Here is a 19359-nt window from a genome sequence, read left to right on the forward strand (position 1 = left end):
TTGGCTAGAACTCACAACTGGTCTATTATGGATTTTAACAATAGAACTACTATCTTGCCACATGTATTGTGCATATTATATTCACTCCATCGGATCCCTGATCTCGCCATTTTCTAATAGACTTGCTAGGAGTGACAGAAGACAGCCAGTCCAGGCTGTTCTTGAGATAGCCGTGGTTGGCCTACATTAGGTGTAAAAACCCAACCACTTCTGTTTCAAGAAGCACTTTTTTTTTTAAAAAAAAGCTACCTCTGTATGTAGTTTTTAATCAGATGAAAATCTTGTAGGAAAGAGGAAACCACACAATTGGGTCAATATTTAGGGCCAAAATAAGCACATTACCACCAAGACATCCTGCATAAATAACATGTTCAGTTTCTTGAATGTTGAAAAGACAGTTGACCTACCTATCATCTTATCCCATCCCATATCATTTATTTTATACAATTACAGTGCCGCCTCAATTGCAAGACTCTGATGGGATGGATGGATAAAGGGAAAGGGAGAGGGAGGTTAAGACACCATGCTAGAGACTGTGTCCTGCCTTAGGCACAAACCCAGCTTGGACCAACTGCTCTCTGTCAATCCTAGGAAACAGGTAATGGCAAACAAATTAAGTCAAGGAGTCAAGACAAGTCATGTATATTTGATGCTAAAATCAGACCACCTATTCTACCTATTTTATATAGGTAAAAAGAATAAATGTACATACATAGTAGGATTGCCAGTGGCATATCTGATTTCACACAAAACACAACTCTTAGCTGGAGCCTATGACAATTTTGGTTCTTCAAAAAAGAAAGAAAAAGCTTATTAAAATGAAGCATGTTTTCATAATGATTTTATTTTCTAACATTTAATACATTGTCTTAATATGGCATGAGTTGTACATGACAATAAATTTCACTAGTACTTGGACTGAGATTTGTTAAAATCCTCGAAAAGGCATATTCATTTCAATATGTGCTGAAGAAAAGGAAAGTGGGACATTCATTGCATTTTCACATAAAAGCTCCCATTTTCTGTAAATTTTCATCCTATGAAGTGGATGAATGTTTTTCAGCATTTGCAAGCTGTACAGAGAACACCGATTCTCCATGCATCCTACTTAAGAACAGTATTGTAAGGACTTTCCCACAAATGGGCAGTAGCTGAATTTGAGCACACGTGTTCAAAAACTGAGCCTATGTCCTGTTTTTGAACATTGCTAACATTTTACTTCAAAGGCTGTATATGACTGAGAAAAAAAATCTACACAAAATAATAAGCTAGACTTTTTCCAATAGTTTTCCTAATCAAAATACTAATTCACTGCAAATTTACTACGTCTGTGTTTAGTTGTGGGAGAATTCAGGGACTTATTTCTCCCTTTGTATCCCTTTTGTAGACACACTACCAAAGGGCAAATACTTAAGAGATTTTTACACATGATCAGAGCCTTAGGCAAAGCAAGCCACATTTGTGGATGCTTCCAACTAGATAACTCCTAATAACTACTAATCAAATCATACTATCTTCTTTTCCATCTTTTCAGTTCCTGCAAGGTAGGCCAGTACACTGAAAGGAGTTCCCTGGGGTGTTTGATGACAAATGAAGTTATTATTCTCATTTTCCTCATGCCTTAAACACTCTTTTCATAGTACGTGTAATGGCTTTCTCCCATCAGTCTGCATGCTGGTTTTCCTATATTTTAGAAATATTTCCACCAAAAGTGACATTTGTACTCTTCCCAGGGACTCTAAAATCTTGTAATAGAAAATCTTTCTCATAGGGAAAATAAGCCCCACGAAGAAAAGGACAACTCAAAGTGCAATCAAGAAGTTTTAATATTTAAAAGATACACACATATATACACACACAAACCATTGTTTGATGATTTCCACAAAGCACCATAAATTCCATAGGCTTTCCTGTTTCTGTTATCTCTGTTATCTCCTGCGTATCTCCCAGCTAATTCAAAACATTTTTTTTCAAATTTTGTATCAAAAAGGTCTCTTTAGCACCAAGAATGATAAAGGTTTTATATAGCACCAAAAAGTAGGCCTGTAGCCTCATAAAAACTATACACAAACTTTGTCCTTGTAACATTAGACGCTGCTTCCCAATAGAAGCACTTGAGGGAGTTCTGCTGAGACAGGAATGGAGGCAAAGGCTCAAAGAGTTCAGTTCTCACATCTGGAAGCAATTCAGTCCTAGAAATTCTGGTTGTTCCCTCTGGAGACACAGGGACGCCATGTGTTGCATATAGCCAACAGCTGGTTATTTAAAATACTACTTTGCAGAGAGCAGGAATTCAGATTGTTATGCAATCAGCTACAGCTTTCCCTGTATTACAAAACAGGCATCCTGATACTTCCCATAGCCTGCCTTACAAGGTTACCCACTGGGTCAAAATAAAAAATGCATGTTCTGTCTATTTCCCTTTAAAAAAAAACCGAGAAGCCTCTTGGTTTGCAATTACCTGTGAGTGGAATAGGCAGCAAATGCATATAGCAGGGTCTGCGTGTCTTCCCCATCTATACACACACATACACACACACATAAAAACCCACAGTGCATTGTAATAGAAATTCTTTAGCATCTAAGTCAGTGGTGGGATTCAAATAATTTAACAACTGGTTCCCTGCACTAATGATTTCTTCCAACAATCAGTTCGCCAAACTGCTCAGAAAGTTAACAACCGGTTCTCCGAAGTGGTGCGAACTGGCTGAATCCCACCACTGATCTAAGTCACATTTTGGGAAGTGCTCAGTGCTTTACTTAAAGCAATCTTCCCCAAACTTGCATCTCCAGATGTGTTGGACTGCAACAGATGCATTGGAGGTTGTAATCCTGCCTTATCTGCAAGGTATATGTTGGTAGAAGATGATCGATATCCTGACCACAACTCTGTAAGGTAGGTCAGCATTTAACACAGATAAACAGTGATTTGGGGAATAAAGGGAGGTGTGTCATCTAACTTATACTTAATGGCAGAGTGTAAATTGGGATAGATAAGAAAAGAAATGTGCCTTTATATCCTCCTGAACAATTGTGATTTATCCTGATGTGATAGAGAGAGAAAATTCTGGATGGACATTTCAGGTTGGAAGGTTAAGTTTCAGATCACTCTTTGAATGACTGCATAGATAATTCTTCCAAATGTTCGATCCCCCAAACAGCTTATTTTGCACTTATTTGATGGTTACTCTTGGGAGAGCAGGGGAATGGAAAACTAAGGAAAAAGGAGAATAAAAAGCTGTTTCCTGGAAGAGGGTATGCTGGATTTTGAATGAATATGCACTTTGCCATATTTTATTGCATGCCTCATGTGAGAATCAAAAGGTAAAAGTTCCCCCTAGAAACCTTCTTCCCTTCATGTTTTTCCATCCTTGGAGTAGCCTATTTCTTTTGTAGCTTTCGCAAGAGAATGCCAGCCTGTCTCCATATGTAGAAATGGCACTTGCTTCCCTCAATGAGAGAAGCTGATATGCAAGCCACTGGTATCTTTCTTTTGCTTATAATTCCTTGGGATCCTTTGCCTTACAATTAATAGTTTACCCAGCTAACCAGTAGTGGCTGCATAGCATCTTAGGCTTGAAGGGGGAAGATACTTTGGAGCATGGGGAGCAACACATGGCACATGTTGGAAATATCTTAAAACAGCAACATAGAAATGCAGTTGCAGCATTATCTCTGGAATAGATCTCTTAGCTTTAACAAGTAACTGCCAGGGGCTGTGTAGACATTCTTCAAAGAATGTATCCCTTAGAATCTGAAGCCCTGCCCTGCTCCAATCACTAATTCTATCAGGAGCCACTATGTCAGATCACAATGATACTAAAGGAAACCCCACTGATTATTTTGCCCACATCATGGCCTTTGTGTGACCTGCCTATGGGAAAATCTGTAATATCAATCTAAGTCAGTTGAAGGAAAATGAATCCTGTCGTAATACGTTTATAGATTTGCTGCGATTCAATCAATTACAATATAATTTTAGGCACCAGCATGGAACCTCTTTAGGAATCTTCTGATTTGGGGGATAAATTGGAAGCATTATTTCTACTCTTTTGCCACCTGGGCTAAATCCTAACCCTGCATATGTTTAACATAGTGATGGAAGAGATCCCTACAGTGTTACACAGAGTACTGCATGTCCATTAGACAGATGCACAGATCACAGTTACATTTGCCAACCATATAGAACATTTACAAAGATAAATTTTGTGAAGGTGATGGCAACTATCAGTCATACAAGGCTTCTCACCAGGAATTCTTAGCAAAAAGAAGAGGACTGTCAGGCACCTACATGTGGTTTGTAGATCTGTAGATAAGATACGGTAACTTATCTCATTTGAGGTACTTCAAAGAGTTTACCTCATGTAAACAATCTAAATTAGAACATTCTGCTTAGGAAGTGTTATGTCCAAACAAAGATGTTTACAAAATGATTCTGAGTTAGCAGGTACAGAAATTTCATGAGGCTGCTTAGGATTTTCAGTCCGTACCTTACAATCACATCTAGTATTGAGAAGGACAAAACTTTTCTGGAGGTTTTTTTTTTTTTGACCCATGAATATTTTTTTCCCAGTTGGCATTCTCAAAAGAAAAAAAAGTTTTCTTTTCAGTGCTCTCTGTATTTTCAGATCTGTTGGTCATTTTCTGTATTATTTGCAGACGTTTACAGGAAATCAAGAGGATGTTGAGAGGTTGAATTTGTGCTTTGGAGGAAAACAGCTATTCAAGACTGGGCTTGATCAAATAACCACTGAAAGTGATGTAGATATCCACATCGTCACTGTAGATGGCGTTGTCACGCTGTCGCTTGTAGAGACGCACCCAAACCTCATCGTTCTCCCGTAGCTCCAGCATCAAACTCTGGCTTTGCATGATGCTGCGGTCACTGGGTTGAGCATAGAGAATGACTTCTTCTTGGTCGTTCCGCATGACGTGCATGTAGGTCTCCTTGAAATTCCAGGTGTGGACGTTGAGACTGAAAAAATACAGGCCTGCCACATAGCAGTAAAACTTACCCTTAAACATGTCAAAGTGGCTATAGAGGTTCACAAAGACAGTGTCAAAGATCAAAGCCTGGTAGCCTTCATTACTGTGGAGAGCCTTCTTCCGGCCCACTGAGAAAGCTGCATACTGGTGCTTGCAGGGATCTCCAGGTGCCCCCATTTGTCCCTTGCTGCCCTTTGGACCCTGGGTTCCCCGATCACCAGGGGGTCCCTCTTTGCCCCATTTACCAGGAATTCCAGTCTCGCCTTGGTCTCCTTTTTCTCCTGTGGAAAGAAGGAGAGGAAAAAAGAAAAAAGAAAGGGAGAAGCTCTGTAAGACAACCATTGCTTGTGGGGGCTCCAAAATCCTCCCTTACAATGTAATTTCATGCATGCGTAGCATCTCTAGCAACCATAATTAAAGAATGGTACAAAATTCCAGAAAGGGAGATGGAACATAGGGGTGATGCAGGATATAATACCCGTGTTTCCCCGAAATAAGGCACTTGGCCTTATTTTCGGGGAGGTCTTATTATTTTTGAGGTGCAGGAGGCGGCTAGCATGGTCACCTCATAGTTGCTGCTGTGTTGCAATATTTTTAGGGAGGGCTTATTTTCAGGGGAGGGCTTTAGCACATGTGCTCAAAAGCCCAATTGGGCTTATTATCCGGGGAGGTCTTATTTTCAGGGAAACAGGGTAGGACATGTGGCAACAGATCCTGCCCTGAGGAGATGCTTAAATGACCCAGATGGAGAAAAAATTTAAGTTTAACCTGTATCTAAGTAAAACATACAGGCTATACTTTCTGTAACAGGCCTTTCTTTTGTCTGTATTAAATGTGCTTTAATTTTTTAATTTAGGACATGTGGCAACAGATCCTGCCCTGAGGAGATGCTTTAATGACCCAGATGGAGAAAAATTTTAAGTTTAACCTGTATCTAAGTAAAACGTATAGGCTATACTTTCTGTAACAGGCCTTTATTTTGTCTGTATTAAATGTGCTTTAATTTTGCCTGAAGAAATTGCATGTTTTGGTCCTCACCTGTGCTAACTGTAGACTTTTTAATCAAATGAAACTTTATAGCAGAATTTTCCAATTTGTCACTCCAGATGTTTTGGACTTATTTCTCAACAAGTTTGGCCATTGCAGCCGAGTGATATATGACTAAAGGTTTAATGTGGTTAATTATTCCTTCCCTAAATAAACATTTCCATGGTGGTTGGCAGTTATTGGCTTGGGAAAGATGATGTGCATGCCTTTAGCACAATAATATACATGATGATTTACTAAGGCAAATAAACAAATCACAAGATCCTGCCAGGGAAGTTTCCAATTTGATTTAGGTAAAGAGATGAAGTGAGGAGGAAACCACGAGAAGGTAGCATGAGTCAGAAAGTAACAGATGATAATAGCTTACCTTTCAGAATTGTGATGTTGATATATGGACGAACTTCTGGCATTACGAATGGTAAAGCCTGAGGTCTGTCTGTACCAAGACTGGCTTCAGAGGAGCCAGGGACATCTAAAGAATCACAACATCTCTTGCAACCATTCAAGCTGGTAGGGACTTCTTGCTGGCCAAGCTCTTCACTGGGAGCCCCAAGCACAAAGAATGGGAGCACAAGAAAAGCCAGGGGCATGCTGATTTGGAGGGCTTTCATTGTGAACTGCAAGAAAAAAGAAAACCAGTGAAAATGATTGGACACCAGAATGGAGCTACTTTTTTCTATGAGAACTGTTCAGAAATAATAAGGAAGGCAAGCAGAATTCCCTTGCCATTGAAGATTTACAGTGACCAGCTTCATCCCAAAACAGCCGGCTGAAAATCCATTAGTTCTGATATTTGTCTTTGTTTAACACATGAGAAATAGTCATCATCCCACTACAATATGCCAATCAAGGAGAAATGTTTTGTGCCACATCAAACAACTATTCTGTGAAGGGCTAAATATCTCTACAAGTAACATGCCCCAACTGAACTCTTTATATTTCATTTCCCTCTGATTATCTATGGAGATTCTCAGTCATATCCAGGTCATGGTAGTCTCAAAGGTGTTTTTTTCAAAAGGCAATTGGACTTCCTTGGGGAAGACATTTCGCTTCTCCTCCAAGAAGCTTCTTCAGTTTTGACTCTGTTCAGAACCGAAGAAGCTTCTTGGATGAGAAGTGAAACATCTTCCTCAAGGCAAAACGATGTCCAGTTGCCTTTTGAAAAAGCACCTTTTGAGGTTTCCCTCTGATCATCCTTTTTATTGTTCTTACTTCCCAGCCATTAATAATGCTCCCTTAGGATAACACTCAAAGCATCTATGAGTTCAAAATGTTGTAGAGGTAATCCGCAACTTACAGGAATTCATTTAATGATAGTTCAAAATTACATTGGTCTCAGAAAAAGTCACTTATGACTTGTCCTCAAAGTTATGACCATCCCACCATCCCCTTGGTTACCTGATTATAATCCAAGTACTTGGTAACCAATTCACATTTAAAATTATTGCTATATTTTAATTGGGTCACATCATTGTGATTTGTGAACTTCCTTGCTGGCTTCTGACAAATAGGAAGCCAGATTTACTTAACAATCATGATTCACTTAACAGCCATGTGATTTTCTTAATGACCACAGGAACAATGATAATAGAATTGGATCCAGTCATGTGATAATTCGCTTAACAACTTCATTTCTTAGTGAACAAAATTATGGTCCCAACTGTGGTCATAAGTCAAGGACTACTTATACTTTAATAAATGTATTGATCCTAGAACTTAGTTTGGGAGGAAATAAAGAACAAATAAATTCGTTTTGTATAGATATTTTCTGTCTCCATTCTGTACAAGTTATTAATTGAAGCTGTGATGGAAGGGAAATGTTTATTACTCAGTTGTACAATACAGATCACAAGGTGATCTATAAACAAGTTATGTCTTATAGTAAATCAGGGGTGTCCAAACTTGGCAATTTTAAGACTTGTGGATTTCAACTCCCAGAATTCCCCAGAATTCTGGGAGTTGAAGTCCACAAGTCTTAAAGTTGCCAAGTTTGGACACCCCTGGAGTAAATGAAGCTGACTGTAAAACTGATCCCTTTAGGACGAGTGTTTTTTTCCTTCCATTTCTCTGAATGGAAATAGAAATGTAAGATGAAAAAACTATATTGGTAAAAATATCTCTAGCATTTACACCAAAGATCCAGTGCTCTCAAAATCATTTTCTATTATTTCTGCAAAGCCTCCTGATTTCCCTTGCCATATCTAGCTTGTTGAGACAGTCTCCAAAAATTGTATGCAATTGAACAGAAGAACATAATATATTGTTTTGGCCTTACAACTGACTGTCTGTAAATAGTTTAGTTACAGAAATCCATAAAATGAGCAGTTATCACTTTTAGCTATAGTGCTTTTTTAAAGTAAGCAATCCCCGAATTGAGCTCAATTCCTAGTAAAACGCATGCCCATTTCCATATAGTTTTCTTGATAGTATGAAAGCAGATTGCAACAACCTTCTTCAAGGATTGGATTGGGTTGCTGGTTTTTTTCCCTTTAGGCTTGCCCAGGGATTGTCTTCAACCCTAGAGTAAGTCTCTTTTTCCAAGTATTGATCAGGCTCTACTCTTACTTACCTTTTTCAGCCAAGATCACCTTGATGTTGCTGCCCCCTAGTTCCCATCAACAGTTTTTAATTAAAGCTGCCCTTAAATAATTAACTTGTTTCACTGTCCTTTACCCTCACTTTAACCTGTACTTTAATTAAAGCCATGATAATATCTAGATTTCAATCTCTTCACTTTGATGACAAGCCCTGCTACATTTTTTCAGTGCTTTTGTGAAGGTAGTTGTCCTTGGAAGGAAGTCCTAATGAAACAGCTGAATAGGAAGTAACTAAAATATTGATTACTGGTGAAGAGAAGGCGGGAAAATAGTAGCCCAAATGTCCTTAAACAACAACATTCCTATCCTTAAATCAGGGGTGTCCAAACTTGGCAACTTTAAGACTTGTGGACTTCAACTCCCAGAATTCCCCAGCCGGCTCTGCTGGCTGGGGAATTCTGGGAGTTGAAGTCCACAAGTCTTAAAGTTGCCAAGTTTGGACACCCCTGCCTTAAATCAATGTCATTCTTTAAATTAAAAGATTACATTAAAATATTTTGAAAGAGAGGCAATAGTTATTTGGAGTGGTTTCTCCTCAGGTTATCTCTCTGGTAAGTTGCTTACCTACTAAAGGATGCAGTTTATTGTAATTTTTCAAATAGGGCTTATCCATGTGATTATCATGTGGCATTAAGATGAGTCACTTACTGTTTGGGAACATTATGGAGCCATAGTGGTGCAGTAGTTAGAATGCAGTATTGCATATTAACTCTGCCCACTGCTAGCAGTTCAATCCTCACCAGCTCAAAATTGACTCAGCCTTCCATCCTTCCGAGGTGGGTAAAATGAGGATCCAGATTGTTGGGGGCAATTTGCTGACTCTGTAAACCACTTAGGGAAGGCTGTAAAGCACTGTGAACCGGTATATAAGTCTAAATGTTATTGTTATTTCTCCATAACCAGACCTTCATCTTGCTGTAGCCCACTATTGACGTTGGGCTGAGGCATTTTGATATCAAAGTATTTGATTTTCCCTTTTGCAACAACGTTAATACCTCCTACCTCCCCTATGCATTGCAATTTGCATACGGGAGGTGGTTTTGAATGATGCCTAGGGAGTGTGTTGCTGCAAAAGTAGAGATAGGTCTCCCATGGGCCCGCTTTCCTCACTGTTCTGGTGGCTGGAATCTGACTTCACAATTAGGCTGCCTGCTATATTCTGCAGGAACTCCTAGCCTTCTAACTTTCACAGGACTTTATTATTATTGTATATCTTTATTTATTGGCCCTAATTGCTCTTTCCATATCATTCTCAGTTATGCCTCTTTATATTCTACTGCAATATTTCTCAACCTCAGCAACTTAAAAAACACATGTAGACCAACTTCCAAATTTCCCCAGCACGACTTAAGATGCACGACCTTCAATTCCTGGAAGTCCCCAACCTGCCTGCTTTAAGATATGAGGATTCCAATGCCCAGAATTCTCCATGCTGGGAAATTTTTGGAGTTTGAAGTTCACTCATCTTATCACTGAGGTCCGCCCCACCCTCTGCACCAGAGGTGGTATTCAGTAGGTTCTAACCAGTTCTGGAGAACCGGTAGCGGTTTGAGTAGTTTGGAGAACTGGTAAATACCACCTCTGACTGGCCCCTACCCCAACTATTCTCTGCCTCCCAAGTCCCAGCTGATTGGGAGGAAATGGGGATTTTGCAGTAACCTTCCCCTGGAGTGGGGTGGGAAAGGAGATTTTACAGTATCCTTCTCCAGCCACACCCACCAAGCCAGTCATGCCCACCAAGCCACAGAACCAGTAGTAAAACATTTTGAATCCCACCACTGCTCTGCACCCCTCAAGATGCACCTGAGGAGAATCTCACGTATGACATCTACAACAATTTGGTCAGTTCTGAGAGGTGCACAATGGGGACCCAAATAACGGGAACCCCAATAAAATGCCAGTGGATAAATCTGCCCTTATTTTATATCGCAACGTTGTTGTTTGTGCTCATGTAGGGATGCTGGAAGTAACTGTGAATCTAATTGTCCCTTTTAAGAAGGCGACCTTCTGAGACGCTATAAAGCAGGAGTCCCCAAACTTGGCAACTTGTGGACTTCAACTCCCAGAATTCTCCAGCCTGGAGAATTCTGGGAGTTGAAGTCCACAAGTCTTAAAGTTGCCAAGTTTGAAGACTTCTGCCCTAAAGAGTTGCTTTCTGTCCCGGGATGAAGCCGTAACCCTTTTCTTCACTCTGGGAAAAGTCCTCCGCTCCGGAAAGAGCAGAGCTACGCGGGTTTACCGAAGAGGTGGGGGGGGGGGGGTATTTGGCGGATACGCAGCACCGCGACGGGGCGGGGGGGGGGGGGGGGAGGACAGGAGGGACGCCGAAGCCGGGTGGCATTTGATGACTGGCGAGTAGGCAAAGTCAGGAGGGGAAAGGAAGGGAGAAAGATGAAGAGGATTACAATCTGCAATGAGGTCCCCCTAACTCAGTGCAACAACCCGGGAGGCTCACCCCAGTGGAGATGCGCGTCGCCGCAGGTCCTTACAGCAAACCGTCTCTGTCCCTCCGCTGGCTTCTCAGTCCCTCCTGCGCATCGGGTGACCTCTGCTCGCGAAGGGCTCTGCCTGAGGGTTTCTTCAACAGCTTCTTGCTGGCACACAGGCGCCTCCAACCACCGAGCCCGCCTAGGAGAGACTCTATCCCTCCACGCTCCCTTCCCTTTTTTCCCCTCTTCGGGCTCCGCAGGGTGTTAGGTTTCGAGCGCCGTTAACTCTTTCCTCGGCAATAGGAGCCGTTTTCTCTCCCCCCCCCCCCCCGCTTTCTCCCGGCCTGGCCCATCTGCGCTTGCTCAGCGCCGTCCTTTATTCTCTCTTTTGGGACATCCGGAACCCCAATAAATGGTGCTACGAAGAACTCTTAGTCCAGGGATGACTCCTCCGTAGTTAACTAGAAGTTGGTCCCAGGTAGCGGAGAACAGGATTGCAATTGTCCTTGTGTGTAACCAACGGAGCAAATGGTTATTAGCGATTATTAAAGGTAAAGGTTCCCCTCGCACATATGTGCTGGTCGTCCCGACTCTAGGGGGCGTTTCAAAGCCGAAGAGCCAGCGTTGTCCTAAGACATCTCCGTGGTCTTGTGGCCCGCATGACTAAACGCTGAAGGTGTACGGAACGCTGTTACCTTCCCACCAAAGGTGGTTCCTATTTTTCTACTTGCATTTTTACATACTTTTGTATTGCAAGGTTGGCAGAAGCTGGGACAAGTAACAGGAGCTCACTCTGTTCGGTGCTGAGGATTCAAAACGCCGAACTCCCAACCTTTCTGATCGACAAGCTCAGCATCTTAGCCACTGAGCCACCGTGTCCCTTGCCAATTATTAGCAATTAGCAAATTATTAGCAAGGGGGGGGAGGAAAAAAAGTAGACTGAGGTGTTTATTGCCACCTGATGTTATAGACAACTTCACTAATCAATAAAGGGCACCATTTGTATATCAAGATTGAAATGAGTTATCCTTGGTGCTCTCTGAGCTTGTTTGTTTACTTGCAGATGTTTCATTGCCCAAACTAACATCAGATGATGATAATGCCTAGTTTAGCAAGAAAGCAAGCTCAGAGAACACCAAGGACCCCTAACTTTTCCAATCCTTAACCACATGGATGATGTTCGGAGATGATAGGAGGGATATCCAGATGCATTTGTGGACACAAGGTATGGGGCCCATGAATAAATAACCATTTATTCATGGGCCCCATATCAGCAATGGGCAAGTTTGAAGCCCTGAGCTGTGTGGCTTCACCATCTATTTCTTGCAGATCCCCCAAATTCTTGTAGTCACAGATGCTGAAATCCAACCAATCTGAGTAGAGAGGGCCACATGAGAATTGTATTGCACAGTTTGAAGTAGAGCAAAATATACACCTCCCCCATAAAACCAAAATATCCTACCCAATAGGCAACATAAGAGCCCAGCTAATCCAGTCCGACTAAAATGTTACCTATCACTCCTTGTCCTGATACAGAAAGATATGCCCAAGGCCATGGTTGTGCTGCGGTAGCATGATGTGCTACAATTGGTAACATCCATAAGTCACCTACAAATAGGCAACATGGGATAGGAGTAGTTAAAACGTGCTGGTACCCCTAAAAAGAAAGACAAAAAATCCCCCATGAAAAGCAATGTGTCATCTGAAGCTTTGGACAATTTGTAATGCTACATTGGGAGCAGAACCACCATCCACAGCTGGCAATGTTCAGCTATTGTATGGTTTAAATTGACCTTCAGTGAGCTACACAACTATCGGGAGAAGAAGAAAACACTACTTTAAAATTGGAATATCTCAAGTTGGTTTTAAGTAGCCTCGGCTATGGGCGTAGAGGAGGCCAAGTTAACGTTTGACTTTGGCCTTATGAAATGGCATTATGGGGGCATGTTTCTGCTGTGATGAGAGCAATGTTTCTCAACCTTGGCAACGTGAAGATATGTGGACTTCAACTCCCAGAATGTTACAGCTCTGGAATTCTGGGAGTTGAAATCTACACAACTTTGAGTTGTCAAGGTTGGGAAACCTGTCTTAGAAGAAGCAAGGGGAATGCATAGACTTTCCCACTGGGATCTTTGCCTTTCTCCCATATATCCTTTGGTTTCCAAACCTAATATACACTGCTAAATTGAATATTCTGTTGCTTGTTGTTGTTAGTTACAAAGTCATGTCCAATCCATCGCGACCCCATGGGCAAGACCCCAAGCCTTCCTGTTCTCTACCATCCTCTGGAGTCCATTTAAGCTCATGCCTACTGCTTCGGTGATTCCCTCCACCCCCTCATTTTCTGTCGTCCCCTTCTTACCTCATTTTTCCCAGCATTAGGCTCTTCTCCAGTGAGTCCTTCTTTCTCATTAGGTGGCCAAAGTATTTGAGTTTCATCTTCAGGATCTGGCTTTCTAAAGAACAGTCAGGGTTGATCTCCTCTAGGACTGACTGGTTTGATCTCCTTGCGGTCCAAGGGACTTGCAGGAGTCTTCTCCAGCACCATAGTTCAAAGGCCTCAATTATTTGTCACATTCTGTTGCTTACTGATACGTTTTCATCTGTTTCCTCTAATGCCAGATTTTATTCCGATGATTTCATATAGTCCCAGTGGTCAATGGTTGGCTGGGAATGTTAGGGACTATAATCCTAACACATGGGGTTGGAACGGCTGATATATAAAGAAGTATTTTAATTGAGAAAATTCTTGGCTGCTGAAGCCACAGAAATATTCCTTGTTCCCATCTTCATTGTTTAATGCTCTTTTTCTGCACTGGCTTTCTGTAAGCAGACAACTCACAAAAGGGAAATAAATACATATAGCAATAGCACTTAGACTTGTATACCCCTTCATAATGCTTTACAGCCATCTCTAAGCAGTTTACAGAGTCAGCATATTGCACCCAACAATCTGGGTCCTCATTTTACCCACTTCAGAAGGATGGAAGGCTGAGCCAACCTTGAGCCTGATGAGATTTGAATTGCCGAACTGCAGCTAGCAGTCAGCTGAAGTAGCCTGCAGTAGTGCACTCTAACCACTGCGCCACCTCACATATAGTTGTCGGCTATTTATGGTTATTTGCAGTGACCATGATTTATGTCATTTTTGTCAAAACCCAGCATTTACTTCCAGGTTTTGGCAACTTCCAATAAAGAATCAGGGATTCACTTCATGACCATTGCAAAAATAGTCATAAAATTGGATCAGAAACACAATCTGCTTTAGGACCATTGTGACTTATGAGTGTAATGGGCACACTCCATTATGATCATAAACTGAAAACCACCTATAAAATTCAGATGTACACCAACTTGGGTATTCCTCCCCTCCAATCCTAACTCCAAGAATTCCCGTTACAATGTAGAAATAATAAGCAAAAATGTGAACTTTGCTCTGGTCTGTCTGACTTTCTTGTGGTGGTTGAAAGATCAAGGGGCATACAGTTGTTTCAGAGGAACCCTAGATTATAGCCCCATTATAGCCCCACTGAATCTTTCTATATATCTAAAAACGGCTGTATGTGTGTATGTTCCAACATAATTCTGGAACACCTCAAGCAATTTCAACTAAACTTGGTACACAGATGACTTACTCTCTGGAAACAAATACTGTGGGAGTAAGACACCCCTAAAATGCCTCAGAGTGTGTTTGCTGTTAAGATACAGCATGTTGTGCCTTAAAATGACTTCTACTGTACTGCCATAAAATGGCTTCTATTGTGCAGCTCAGTGGAGTTGCCATGGTAATGGCTTCACAGTACTCCACAAGGGGGCTCCCTCTGGTAAGGGGGAATCTCCAACATTAGAAATTACATTTGGTCCGGACATTTTTCCTCTATAAATAAATACCCGGGCAACACCGGGTTATTGGCTAGTAGAAGTTAAGTATAGAAATATACTTATAGGAATCCTGCACACAGCTACTTTTCAAAGATAGTGTTAGCCATTTAATATATTTGCTGTATGGGATGGGATACTTTGTGGGATGTTTTGCATCAGATTCAGATAACAAAATATAACTTGGCTGGTTTTGGCTGTTCTGCCCCTTGACTTGAAAGCAGCACATTTGCTGGGCTGCTTCTGGATGTACAAAGTCTCTTGCCAGCTGCAGGGAACAGTGGGTCGACTTTTATTTATGTTGGCTTTGTTCTCTTTCATTCTGGCAATTAAAGAAGGTGAGGGAAAAAAATCGATCGGCTGGCAATCAGAGTTTAACTAGAAACTGGGGAGAGGGGCTTCTAAGAAAGGAGAAGGCCCCACTTCTGGTTAAATATTGGGGAATGAAGGATCAAAGAAAATCAGTTTTGCTTTTCACGGAGGGAAGAATTGCAAGATCAGCAAGTTTACTGTAGCCCTTTCAAGTTATTGGAGGAAAAGCTGGATAAGACTCTGGAGTGGACAAATTGTTTCCATTTGTTTAGATTAGGGAGTCGGAGGAGAACTTGCTGGTGCCAAATTTGGTGTGCTTCCCACAACTTGGCAGAAGAAACTGAGAACAGAGAAGCAAACAGAAAGGCTGGGGAAGTATAAGAAGGAAACGTGGCAGGGAGGAGAGAACAGAAGGTACTGGGGAAATTGCTGGTTTTTAACACTATCCAGAAGCCCACAGTGGAGAAAAATGGGGATGGTTTCTTTGAATCTTGGTGGTAGGGGAGAGCTTCCCTTAAATTAAAAAGAAAATAGCTGAGATGTGAATAACAGAACTATGTCCAATCTTTTTGTGATAGCAGCTAGGTCACTTTAACTCTGTTCTTGCAGTTTGTCCTTCGGGATTCCTAAATATGCTGAGGCTTGAGAGGGGGAGCATTCTTCCCTGCGTCCTTGACTATTTGCACTTAACTTAACTTAACTTTATTGGATTTCTAGACCGCCCCTCTCTCAAAAGAGACTCTGGGCGGTGTACAGTCATATTAAAATAGTTGAACAGTAAATATACATGTTATAAGTATACAATAAATAAATTAAACATAGGACTGGAGGAGGTAGTAGAAGTCCGATGCACACAGGCAGTTCCAATACTTTAGTATTGGTGTTCCAGCCATTGAATTCATATTTTGTTTTAGGAACATGCAGTTTTTGTGGCTTCGTTGTTTATCTTATTTATTTATTTGGTTTGGCAAGCATGTATGAGAAAACAAGTATAAGTATGAATATAACCTATAAGCATATAAGTATAAGCAGGTATATGTATATACATAAGAAATGAGTACAAATAGATGGGAATAGTAGGACAGGGAAGGTAGGCACGCTGGTATGCTTATGCAAGTCACCTTACAGACCTCTTAGGAATGGGATGAGGTCCACGGTAGACAGTTTAAGGTTAAAGTTTTGGGGGTTTGAGGATATATAAGTTTATCATAGGTAGCGCTCCTAGAGCTACCTTTAATAATATAAAGGGTTTTTCCAACCGTGGTCAATTGAAGACATGTCTTCAAGTGACCAAGGTTGAGAAATCCTGATTTGCAGGGATCTTGAGAAATCCTGATATTGTAGGTAATGACCAGGCTGAGTTCAAGGGAGGGGGTCAAGCACATCATCAGTCATGAGTTCCTTCATGCCCACAAGAGATCTAAGCCCAGCCCTTCTTGAATTCCTGTGACTCTTCTCTACCACCAATTTGCTTGGATCATTACCAGTTCAAATTCTTGTAGAGCAGGGGTATCAAGCTCAAGGCCCGTGGGCCAGATCCGGAGCCGAAAACAGAGATTGGGAGCCCAGTTTCACCCGCAGAGCCCTCAGACCATCACAGGCACATGAATACGAGTGACGGCAAACTGGCCATGACCACTCCGGCCCCCCAAGGTCAAACACAACCCTGATACGGCCCTCAATGAAATCGAGTTTGACATCCCCTGTTGTAGAGAGTTTAAGCTTGCAATAAATCTTTATACTCATATCAACTGCTTGGATCTCCTGATTCCCCTGGCCCTTGACAGCTATATAGGTATCTTGGGATTCAAAGAGCTTCGAAAAACTACATGATGTGGCATCTTAATATACATCCTCTTTTAAAAATGCAACAGGCTTCTGACATGTGCACTGCAAGCTGGGATGGCAAGAGAAAAAGGCAAATCTCTTCAAAGCCCCTAGTCTTTTCTAGAGAGAAACAAGGGAAGAATGGTTTAACACCTCTTTCTGTAATTCTGAATCTGCATATTACCTGTGATGGAAAGACAAAGGAAGGTCCCTTTAACCTGATTTTTGTCTGAACATAAGATCTTCAGATCCTAACACCAAGAAGGGCAATGCCTGGCCTTGCAAAGGTTGTCATTTTGTATTACTGTAGCCAGCAATAGTAGAAGAAAAGGATCAAAAATAAAGATGGAGGTTGCAGTTCAATATTTGCATGAACGAATATTGTCTACTTGTTCCTTAACTGAATGATGGACAATGTTATGTTATTTATATCTTGCCTTTACTGTTGAATAACACAAGGTGGCGAACATAACTAATATTTTTCCTCCTATTCTACTAGAACCCGGTGAGGTGAGTTGGGCTGAAAGAATGTGACTGGCCCAGGATCCCCCAGCTGGCTTTCATGAATACAGCAGGATTAGAACTCTTGGTCTCCCAGTTTTTAGCCAAGTGCCATGATGGCGAACCTATGGCACATGTGCCACAAGTGGCACATGGAGCCCTCTCTACGGGCACACGAGCCGTCTCCCCAGTTCAGTTCCAGTTCAGTTGCGGTGGAACCAGCCATCTGATTTTCAGACTCTGCCACACATGCGCGGGGGATGGGGTGCATGCAGGAGATGCGTGCTCATGCATGGGGGGTCAGGGGGTTATGCACACCTGGGCAGGGGTGGGGGTGTATGACACCCCTCCCCACAGTCTGTTTTTGGTCCCAGGGGGCTTCAGGGAGGCCCAAAACAGAGCACGGGTGGGGGGGTTGCATGCCCTTGTGTAGGGAAGCATGGGCGGGTCACATGCGCATATGCAAAGGAGGTGGGGTGCACGGGTGGGTGGGTGTTGGCACATGACAACACAAGGGTTAGCCATCACTGCCCTAGTGCCTTAACCATTAGACCAAGCTGACTCTCATTCAGACGAATGGCACATGTGCATCGGAGGTACCTTTTCACATTAAAGGTGGGTCACCTGTGATTCTCCATATATTGTTGAAATACATCTTCAGGTATTCTCCACTGACAGCCATGTTGACTTGGGCTTCTGGGACTAATAGTTTAATTGTAGCTGTGATGGTAATGGGGAACAGAGTTAAGTACTCCATCCAGCTTGCTAATCAAATTTCAATGATTTTGAATGTTTAAAAAACAAAATGTTTTCTTTTAAATTCTGGAAAAGGTGGAGGATGGGGAAATATGACAAATTATCCATGAAATAACTGTATGGAAACAATATGTATGGAGTATAAATTAAATCCAGTTAACTATTCAATTTTTAATAATAATAAAATAATCAAATCACTCCCTCCTTGCAGCATCTGGAGGTTCTGTGAATTAAAGCAATAAATGTACTCTGGGATAGGATGCTTCTGCCTTTTAATAGACAGAAATATTAGGGAACCACAAAAGAAGGCATAACAGATAATACAGCAATCCACAAATAATAAACTACTGAATGCATTATTAAGCTTAGAAAGAACAAGCAGAAAGCCAATTTCTGTCAATATGGTTTGAAACAAATGAAGCAAAATAAGAGAATGAGAGATGGAAAGAGGAGGAAGAAAGGACAATAAAAGAATCATTTGTGTGAGATCTCAAGAAGCTTCATAAAGTAGGGTGTATCGATTAGCAGATTCCAAGGAAAAACCATTTGTTGGATAGCAGATAGATTTATGCAGTAGTAGGAATATATGGAGAGAGAAACACTAAAGTTAGAAATACAAATTTTCTTTTAAAAAATTGAGGTTGGTGTGTGTAAAATATAAATGCTGTTTAAGAAAGTGCATAGTGTTAGGAAAGCCTATATTATTTAAGTCTATCTTCAGCCAAGAGCCTGTATTAAACTCCTTATGAAGTATCTGAACTGCATAAGAACACAAGAAAGAAAGAAAAAATGAAGGAAGGAAGAATTGTTAAAACCTAACCAATTAGAGGCATGTTAGGGAGAGATATGCAAAGTATAGATCAGGAAAAGGTTGATTAATGTGTAATTTTCTCAATATCTATTGCCCCTAGTGGTCAATACATTTATAGGAATATATGAAGTTTATTTTCAACACCCTTTGCTTTGCAGTATATCTTTGCTATTTGATAGGTTTCATATAGGCTTTTGGTTGGCAACTTGAATCA

The 19359-nt window shown here is 41.3% G+C and overlaps 1 protein-coding gene across 1 annotated transcript; it reads right to left on the reverse strand.

Annotated features, from left to right (window-relative positions):
* Positions 1–1808: 1808 nt before the first annotated feature.
* C1QTNF6 (C1q and TNF related 6) lies at positions 1809–11422 on the reverse strand. The gene is made up of 3 exons (XM_081957401.1): positions 11086–11422; positions 6401–6650; positions 1809–5267 (listed from the first exon to the last, which is right to left on the reverse strand). Exons 2-3 carry the CDS (start codon positions 6642–6644, stop codon positions 4720–4722), a joined length of 792 nt encoding a protein of 263 aa, XP_081813527.1. The 5' UTR covers positions 6645–6650; positions 11086–11422; the 3' UTR covers positions 1809–4719.
* Positions 11423–19359: the final 7937 nt, after the last annotated feature.

Source organism: Natrix helvetica, assembly GCF_964273705.1.
Source record: "Natrix helvetica genome assembly, chromosome: 6".
Taxonomy (NCBI): domain Eukaryota; kingdom Metazoa; phylum Chordata; class Lepidosauria; order Squamata; family Natricidae; genus Natrix; species Natrix helvetica.

Coding starts and splice junctions, on each gene's coding strand:
- C1QTNF6 (XM_081957401.1), bottom strand. CDS start 6,644: ATGAAAGCCCTCCAAATCAGCATGCCCCTGGCTTTTCTTGTGCTCCCA. Junction 5,268..6,400: donor CAACATCACAATTCTGAAAG/GTAAGCTATTAT, acceptor TTCTTTCCACAG/GAGAAAAAGGAGACCAAGGC.